The sequence below is a fragment of the Pectinophora gossypiella genome, chromosome 2 (genome assembly GCF_024362695.1).
Source record: "Pectinophora gossypiella chromosome 2, ilPecGoss1.1, whole genome shotgun sequence".
Lineage (NCBI taxonomy): Eukaryota > Metazoa > Arthropoda > Insecta > Lepidoptera > Gelechiidae > Pectinophora > Pectinophora gossypiella.
Genome location: NC_065405.1, coordinates 11095174 through 11105396, shown reverse-complemented (window position 1 = coordinate 11105396; position 10223 = coordinate 11095174). Strand labels below are relative to the sequence as shown.

At 37.6% G+C, this 10223-nt stretch overlaps 1 protein-coding gene across 1 annotated transcript; it reads left to right on the top strand.

Annotated features, from left to right (window-relative positions):
- The first annotated feature begins 350 nt into the window (after positions 1-350).
- Positions 351-10223, top strand: LOC126375542 (uncharacterized). The gene is made up of 11 exons (XM_050022524.1): positions 351-372; positions 692-763; positions 2635-2751; positions 3478-3589; positions 4114-4257; positions 4493-4548; positions 5650-5739; positions 6553-6644; positions 7587-7881; positions 8552-8715; positions 9993-10223. The coding sequence occupies exons 1-11, from the start codon at positions 351-353 to the stop codon at positions 10221-10223; spliced, it is 1395 nt and encodes a 464-aa protein (XP_049878481.1).

Below are 10223 nucleotides of genomic sequence, written 5' to 3'. Positions count from 1 at the left end.
CCTGATTCCTACAGACACCCCCTAATTTTATTTCAAATTATACCTGTCATTTTCTTATCCGTCGAAATGGTTTTCCATTTGACAATTGACGGATGATTGACAATTGTCAATTTTAAAATGAATGAATAAAATAGGCACCTTGCTGATAGGCACCTGTGCTGTCAATTTAATTCTGTCGGGTTATGGGCCAATGTAAAATTGTAAGAGTGTTGTTTAAATTCCTGCCTCAAATTGTCGTGTGTTCCATAAATTCTATGCCTTTATTTTTAGGCGGATAAGAAAATGACAGGTATAACTTAAAATAAAATTCGACGTTGTGTACTGGAATAAGCACCATTACGTATACATCAATGGCTGTGAGCCACGCCGCTGGTATTCTTTGGATCCTGCTTTAAAGATTAGCAAAATGTGTCACAACTACAACTTCCTACGCGAATTATCAGGATGTGTACTATTTTAATGACTGTTTGTTTGTCTATCCAGTCTATCAAATTAGCAAGTACTTTTCACTCATGACTAATACCTAACAAATGCACCGTAAAAACTCATAAAAATGACCCACGAATTGCAACTAGTACTTTGTCTAATTTGTGTTTTCGTATGTGAATTCAGTTTATTAGATTTACGCACTGTATATCGTGTGAGTAGTGAAACTGCTATGAAATACAAGAGTTTGCAACCTCCTCAACAGGTGATAAGAGTGGCAACAAGATGCTGTATCAATTTTACTTTGGCAGTATATCTTCGTTCAGCACGTACCCTGGTATCAGACTTCGCCGAGTGCCATGATGATTTTGGTCTTAAACCACCCGATGGAATTCTAAAGGAGCACACATTTACTTGGCTGGCCTTCGCACAATATATTCACGGTTGGTTTTCTCGTACATTCAGTAATTCATCTATTAATTTGTCATTATTCAGTTAATTATCACTGTAATAAGCTAGGCAGTGACCACGAAATTTCGCTTAATATTTCGCCTCTCGTGTCATGACTCGACCATTATAGACGGGGCGACACGACTCGCCACGTATTATGTTGGTCTAAGAGAAAATTCAGTGAGTTGTGGGTACTTAGTTCATCTTACGATAGATGTACCTTTGACTATCCCAATTGGGATATAGTCGTCTTAAGTTGTCATCTCATGATGAAATAGCTCATTCTTTGAAGTTTGGCTTGCCATTGAGATTGGGATAAGAAAACAAAACTGCTTAATATAAAGAATCGCATCATAAGTTGTTATATTATAACATAAGCTCACAAATATATCCCAATTGGGTACATCCATCACAAGATGAACCCAACGATTGAAGACACATTCCCAATTGGGATAGTCATTTTTTTTTACGTCACTTATTGTAAATTTGCCTCAGATGGCATTAACTACTTGGTCGGAGAAAAAGAGAGCGCTGAAGGCTCCCGGCATTTGGGATAGTCAGGTGTACAGCATCGCATGGTGTAATTAGTAAGTACCCGAGTTTCACCGAACTTGTGGAATATACAAAATTATGAAAATACCAAATATATATTATCTACTTATCGTGCACATCTCTGCACGTGCCGCAAATTCCGCCAATATCTTTGCACAATAGAGGTCAAGAGACAAAAAGGTTTACACGTTTCAGTACAAAACTCATATGGCACGTTTCAAATTCTACTCGTAAACAAACAAAATAAGACAAACAATCTAGATAAGATTGAAATTCACTGTACTGCAGTTTTCACTTGTGAAAAGAATCAGTACGTTATGTAAAATGTTCCGCCGAAGAAACTTAATTTGTTTTTTTACATGTAAGTGTGTTATATATTTTAACGGCCTCCGTGGTCTAGTGGTGTGAGAATTAGGTTCACGATCCGGAGGTCCGGTTTCGATTCCCGATGGGGACACTTTGTGAGACTTGCTTTGTTTGGTAAGGACTTTTTAAGCTTGAATAACCTGATTGTCTGAAAAAGTAATATGGTACCGTGCTTCGGAGGGACGCCGTAGGCCCGACTTTTTTGCCGTAAAATAACCTCCACCAACCCACAGTGCAGCAGCGTGGTGGAGTGTGCTCCATATCCCCTCCGGTAGATTGAAGGGAGACCTGTGCCCAGCAGTGGGACGTATATAGGCTGTTTATGATGATGATTTTAATATAATAGTGTAAGCCAGCTTCAAGTAGTGAATGCACTGTACGTCTAAAAGGCAAATCTACGTCTACAACAATAAATAATCATAGCACTAACACAGAAACACAAACTTAGATTTCTTTAAATTGAAATTATCTTTCTTTAAATTGAAGGGTTTCGTTGAAGGACTTGGAAATTTTAGAAGTATTAAAAAGAGACAAGAAATACGGACAGAAATCAATTGAATTGTGAACGACGGAGTTCAATCGTTTCACCATTTTCTATCCAATTAGTACTCATTACGACAGACTGCAAAAGACATGCTCGGATAATTGTGTGGACATAAGTAATAAATATCATCATCACAGTGTCCGCTTACCTGACCTGAAGATTTCACGGGTTCGGTTTTTTACAGAAGCTACTGCCTGTCTGACCTTCCAACCCGCGAAGGGAAAACCAGCCCAAGTAATAAATATTGATGATAGATAATAATAAGTATTTTTCTTTGGTAGTATGTTTTCGTTCAGTTCTCACCCTGGTGACAGACTTCGCCGAGTGTCATGATGATTTTGGTCTTAAGCCACCCGATGGAATTCTAAGGGAGCACACATTTACCTGGTTGGCTTTCGCGCAATACATACACGGTTAGTATTTCTGCGAATAGTTTCTACCAGGTAGGTAACTATGTTCTATTTCTCTTTTGTTTTGTATTTTGTTTTTTCCTGTTTGTGCAATAAAGTATTTGTTATGTTATGTTATGTTATGTTATGTTATGTTATGTTATGTTATGTTATGTTATGTTATGTTATGTTATGTTATGTTATGTTATGTTATGTTATGTTATGTTATGTTATGTTATGTTATGTTATGTTATGTTATGTTATGTTATGTTATGTTATGTTATGTTATGTTATGTTATGTTATGTTATGTTATGTTATGTTATGTTATGTTATGTTATGTTATGTTATGTTATGTTATGTTATGTACTTACTTATAAAAAATAAATATGTAAATTCTCGTCAGCCATAAAACCTTGTTAAACATAACGTCAAGTAGAATCAAAAATCATTGTTGGCCTTCGATAAATTTATTCTGGTAAATAATTAATACGTCGAATATTTGATTTATATTTTATTAGTAGGAAGCTAGGTGGAAGCACAGTGAAGAGGCCTTTGCCCAGCAGCGGGACAATCCAAGCTAGTAAAAAAGAGGCAACCCACCACCCACCATCCAGGGAATTATCCCTGGGTTTATGCACAAACCTTTCTGGTCGATGTTACACTTTCCAGTAAGTAATAATTGTATTCATAGTATAGTAATTTTGATTTTTTTCAGTGGGATTGTACTTATTTATTACCTTCCACTTCAGTGACCACCACTCTGCCACATCACAGCAAGGCTCCACGAGTAGTCCTCGTACATAAACAGTTCGTCTTGGGCACGGCAAACGACCTTCTCCACCTACCCAAGAACTATAAACTGTAAGTTCATTAAGCTTCAAAATAGCTTTTAATTACTCGTTCCTCCACCATTTTGCCATGGAGCAGGTGGTGGAGTGAACTTAAATATAGCATTTGAGCTAAATAGTACATGATCGGTGTCTGTGATAAAAGTAGGGATATGCCCAGTGTTGAAATAGGTACTAAGTATTAGTTACCTCTACTAAATTCATCTTCATTTTCTCATCAGTATAAAAATACAAGTTTAATAAAAATAAAAAGCTTAACTAAAACCCGACTACGGAAAAACACAATCTAAAGAGTACGAAACAAGAAAATATTGCGGCAAAGCTCGAAACGATTTTTTTTTTTCTTTTTTTTTCTTTTTTTTTTTCTTTTTTTGATTGGCATACGACCATGTCTATCATCTAAATAATATCATTATTCGAAAGAATGTCAAAGATATATTTTCTTATTTTTTGTTCACACTTTTTAGAGAGCGATTTCCGTAGTCGGGTTTTAGTTTTTAAACTTATATTTTTAGTAACTTAAGTCTTGTCTCACAGTGGCAACATTGTATTCGGAGACTACGAGAGAGATGAAGAAGATTGTTCACTGACGATATCTCAACTAAAGTTGGGAGTAACATGTGGCCGCGCATACATCGAAATGCCTATCGCGGACATTATACCACATCCTGAATTTACCAGGTAATATACCCATAAAATAATATCTGGCCATCAATACTATATTAGCATCTAACCAGAAATTCCTTCGTCGAAATTAACTGCATATGTATTATGTTCAGCAATGATCAAGTCCATGTTGATGAGTAAATTGGGCAATATAGATTTTTTCTTCTTAACGTGAGTTATTCTTGTAATGATCATTAACATAGACAAGTTTTTAAGTATTGTCAACAAATAAATAGTTTAATATTTCCAGATTCGGCGTTGGGAACAGTCTCGCTCTCGTGAAACTCCTTCGGCCGATAAAATCTCGTAAGATTTTTTTATTATGGGGCTCACAATCCACCAGCGTTTACAACAGTCGGAAACAATTTGAAACAGATTGTTTTGGTTTATGGCAAAAGGTTACTTTTTTGAACGGTAACAGTAATGTTTTAGATGATGATGTTTGGGTTGATTGAGGGACTGTTTGTGCCCAGCAGTGGGATGGTGTAGCCTGTTCAGAGGCGGCCCTAGGGCGGTGCGAAATAGTGGGGGGGAAGAACAAGACAAGTCCGCCCTGGCCAGCAGTCCCGTACCTAGAGGGGAGCGACTGGGTTTTGTTTTTTGAGGGGCTGAAGGGCGCCACTTTGAGGTTTCGCACGACCTAAATATTTTGTTACGGTCACCACTGCCTGTTTATGTATGTTGTTCAACATCAGTGTGAGTACTTTAACGTATATTTCTGTGGTGGTGTCCATAGGAAGATTACCTATAATACAGGGTGTTAGTGACATCGTAACAAAAACTTTGAGGGGTGGTTCAGGCCATGATTCTGAGTTGATATCAAGTAGAAATTTCCGTCGCAAAAGTATGGATTGGAAAATAATTAAAAAGAAAATAAAAAATTTCATGAATTTTTTGACACGAAATTCCACTTAATATCAACTCAGAATCATGGTCTGAACCATCCCCCTCAGTATTCGTTACGGTGTCACTAACACCCATACCTACTTATATGGCTACCGTATGTACTTGTACGGGGTGTAAGTGTCATCGTAACGAATACTGAGAGGGATGATTCATCTAATTATTCTCAGTTAATATCAAGTGGAATTTTCCATCGCAAAAGTATAAAATTGAAAATAATTTAAAAAAACTAAAAAAAAAACATGTATTTTGCGATGGAAAATTCCACTTGATTTTAACTCAGAATCATGGTCTGAATCAACCCCCTCAGTATTCGTTACGATGTCACTAACACCCAGTATAATGTACTTCGTAAAAAAAATAACACCTATGCGCCGATATTTCCGGATTCCTTCTTACATTCACTGTAATATTTAGAAAAAAAATACTGTGACCAAACCTTTAAATACTGATTAATGCTGTAATTTGTAAATACAGTCTGTGTATTACTATGTGTATTTTTAGACTACATGGTACCCGTCTGCCTGCCTACGATATCTGAACGTGACAGGAAAAAACACCAAAAAGTTGTTTACCTCATCGACTATATTAGCAGTAAGTATTATTATTTTGTTGACGTGGTTTAAGTACTTAATAATATACGAGGTGTTAGTTACATCATAACGAAAACATTGAGGGTTGATTGAGTCCATGATTCTACGTTGATATCGAGTGGAATTTTCCGTCGCAAAAGTATAGAACTGAAAATAATTAAAAAAAAAAAATGAATATTGCAAGAGGAAATTCTACTTGATATCAAATCAGAATCGTGGTCTGAATCATGTATTCGTTACGGTATCACTAACACCCATACGTACTTGTATGGTTACCGTACGTACTTATATGGGGTGTAAGTGACATCGTAACGAAAACTAAAGGGGAGAAAATAATCCATCTTATTATTCTGACTTAATATCAAGTGAATTTTCCATCGCAAAAGTATAGAATTTAAAATACTTAATTTAAAAAACACAAAAAGAACATGAATTTTTCGACGGAAAATTGGTCCGATTCATACGTTACGATGTCACTGACACCCTATGTGTTTAGATACGTTCCATTCCATTTCCATTTGCTATTCGATTACTTATAGTAAATGCATTTACTGTAATATATAATGATATATCCACATTAAATTAGTTTTATTGATCTAAGTACTAGCTGTTACCTGCAATTTCGCTCGCGTGAAACCCTACTATTAAAACTATAGAACTTTGTCACTCGTTTTTACCCCTTAGGGGTTGAATTTTGCTAAAAGTAGTCGATTCTGTAAAAAACCGGACCTGTCAAATCTTCAGGTTAGGTAAGCGGACCCCGTGAAAAACGGGAAAACGCTTGAGACATTATGACAATATTGTTTTGATTTAGCTGTTCCCAGAGACTTCGAATCTGAGAAAATGGCTAAAATGAGTATAAAGCTGTACACACACAAGGAGTGCAGACGCCATCGCATGCGATCGGTAAGTTTTATTCGAGACAATTATTTTGGATAGTGCCTCTATATGATATGGCGGTAAACTTTTTTTTTTAAATAAAGTTACAAAGGTACCCTTTTTTATCGATAGAATCGAATGTCTATAGGCCCTTATTTATATCAACACGTTAGAATTTATAACATACAAAAATTCGCCACCGAAATTACATAAGTACTCGTAATTATAAAGTAAAGGAACTTTCAAAAATTCACCCATTTCGACGTTAAGGCACCGTAACTAGGGTTAAAATGCCATGCCAGATGGCCGTGAACAATTGTTTAAAGCCATTTTTAACCCCCGACGCAAAAACAACGGGGTGTTATAAGTTTGACGTGTCTGTGTAAATGTGTATGTGTCTGTCTGTGGCATCGTAGCTCCCAAACGGATGATCCGATTTTAATGCGTTTTTTTTGTTTATATCAGTCGAGAATGTTCTTAGCTATGTTTGGTGGAAATCGGTTCAGGTCTTCAAGGTAATCGGGTCGTTTGTTAAGTGTGATAGGAATGTTACACGCTCAGTTTGCTTGCAAGCATATGTGGGATAAGTTATTTTTTGCATTTATAACCTTTATAATTGAGTACATTTTTTGGTCGGGGTTTTTTTTAATTTTTAATTTAATTTTAGTTCCTATCCTGCCCACCGCTTCCACAATACATTTTGACCGCCTCTTGCTGTCCGTTTCCCCCATTCTAGACGGCCACCGCCTTTATCCAATTATCAACTAGAAATTACAAGTTTTTCTATGAACTTATTTAAAAAAAGCAATGACAGCAGTTAACCCTCCTTTGTATAGTTATAATTGTAATCAACCCAGTCAGTGAATGGTGGTTACAGGAAATGTTCTTGGAGTGAAGGACCCTACGACTTGGCAAACATTTGCAATACTTATGCATCGATATTATTAAGTTATCTCGTTTGCTCATCAGAGATTGGGCAGCGAGGGTGTGACGCACGTATTATGCACGTCGGGGTGCGGGGTGCGGCCTGGAGCGCCTATCATCAGTCACGCAGCCGCCGGAGCCTTCGAGTTGATAGGACTAGCCGCGGGCGGAGCGCCCTGCTCCCGCCGCTCTATGCGCCGGCGCCTCAACGTCGACCCTCCCGTCTTCATCGACATCTACCCCTACTTCGCTTGGGTCATCAATGTTATTACAGCTCACATATTGCCGAATCCCTACCCTCATACTTTCATACTTACAGACGCTGACCCTGGTGAGAATGGTTGTATTTACGTTTGTACGTACATACATACATACACTTTTTTGGAAATAATGGTATAATGCTATATTGCGAATCCACACACACATACACACACAGATATAGTTTAATATACATACCACGTATATACTGTACGTGAAAAGAAATTAGGCGTACATGCTATAGAATAAAAAAGGTATAGGATTAATATGGCTCTTCCGCATAGCGTCTTCCCAGCGGAACCACTCAGTAATCAGTATGCATACTTCTCGATGTTTTCTTTTTCTAATTTTCAGTACAGCTCGATGTAGGGACCTGCTTTGATATAGGTATCCCTCATTAACATCAACTGAATTGGCTTCGCGACAGAGCATCACACGATTAATAGCTAAACCGGGAAAAAAAAATATTTTTGTGCACAGTACCTAATTCAAAATATTTTATTTATTAGATTCCTTCCTTCGGATAAGATATGCAGTTATAATATTTACAAAATAATATACGTACGGTCACGAGTACTAATATGTAGACACTTTGAAACCATGTCACATTATTTTTTTTTGACATATTAAACCGTAAGTCTCATTAAATATCAAATATGATAGTGCCACAGGGTTCTAAAGTGGGTACATAAAATTGCTCATGACTGTACCTACTACAGGTACGCCTGCCGATCAATCAAATCCGGAAAGAGGCCTGAAAATGTTAAGAAGAAGAGAGAAGCATGGATGGCGCGCACGCACGTATGTTTCAGGGAATGCATGCTTCCGGAGGAAGCAGAAGAAATATATCATATTCTACGACGAAAAGTTTCAAGTAAATGCCGATCCTCCTGCGAAAATAAACGTTTTCATTAGGGTAAGCCTTGATATTCAGTTCAGAGGGGTTTCAGAACTTCTTGAACGCCTGAATGAATAAAAGGACCGTGTCATTTCTATGGACCAGAACATTATTTCTATGGAGTGCTGGGGGGTTAAAAAGACCACATTTCAACAACAAGCAATTCATCTCAAAAAGCAATAAAAACATAATCATATACAGCCTATATACGTCCCACTGCTGGGCACAGGCCTCCCCTCAATCAACCGGAGGGGGTATGGAGCATACACCACGCTGCTCCACTGCAGGTTGGTGGAGCAAACAAGCAATATATTACATTGTATTAAATTAAAATTAGCAAATGTCACATAGCACACAAGTGCATTGCGCGCTTATTTTTATATGCGCAAATGTCAAATTGCAATATTGCTTTTTAGATGAATTGCTTCGATGTGGCCTTTTTAAGCCACCAGATCACGTGTCGCCTTATGGTTCATCATCAAAACTATATTGTAAGACTTGTGGCTCTATCCACCCCATTAGGAACAACGGGTGTGTCTTAGATTTTATTTGATACTAATGCACTTCTTACTAATTTCTCTCGACAGCTTCAAGAGGAGTGTGAGGGCATTTTTCATTGATGTATAACTTACCTTCTCCTCTACATATGTATTATGATATTTTATATTTATATAATGTATTTATATGTAAGCATGTATATTTAAAGTATCTATATACTAAGTTTGTTTATTGTAGCATTATGTTTTATGTAGAACGTTTTAAGTTATATTGCATTATTTACTTATACAAGTATTGCACCGTCTCCGACACCAATATGTAGAAAGTTCTTTCACCCTAAGGTTGCTTGGAAGAAATTTCTATTTAGCAATAAGGCCGCCGATTGTGCTTCTCTTGTCACTTTTGTAATTGTTTTAAGTGTAGTGTTCTTCTTCTATCGTGTGGTGTCTGGTGTCAGAGTTACTATTGAGCCGCCAAAGGCCCCTGACATGGCTCATGTAACGACTACTTATTTACATCAGTAAGTAGTAACCGGGACCAACGGCTTAACGTGCCTCCCAAAGCACGGCTCATCTTACTTTTTGGACAATCAGGTGATCAGCCTGTGATGTCCTAACCGAACTGGAAATCACAAAGTGCTTTTTGTGACATGTCCCCACCGGGATTCGAACCCGGGACCTCCGGATCGTGAGCACAACGCTTAACCACTGGACCACAGAGGCCGTCAGTGTTGTGTTTATATGTGAAATAATGTGTTTTTTTATTGTATTGTATTGTAATTTGACTATTGCGTTTAGATCTTTGCTGGACTGGACACGCAGATCAAGTGTGTGCGAGTAACTCTGCCCAACCGGCAGGTGTCGCCGGTCATTAATGGCGCAGGAGGATACGAAATCAACATAAGATTCAACACCGAATGGTTCCCCTACAGTTTCTATTTCGCCGTCGGACTACAAGGTGTTAACGCATCAGTAGACTTAACAGCGCATTGGCAAATGCAAAAGTGGGAGAAAAAATACGGTGGTTAA

Bases quoted from the DNA above. Each gene is read 5' to 3' on its own strand.
- LOC126375542 (XM_050022524.1), top strand. From the start codon at position 351: ATGGCTGTGAGCCACGCCGCTG. The intron at 373-691 runs GTATTCTTTGGA...CCTCCTCAACAG, and splicing joins GGCTGTGAGCCACGCCGCTG to GTGATAAGAGTGGCAACAAG. The intron at 764-2,634 runs GTATCAGACTTC...GTTTTCGTTCAG, and splicing joins TTCGTTCAGCACGTACCCTG to TTCTCACCCTGGTGACAGAC.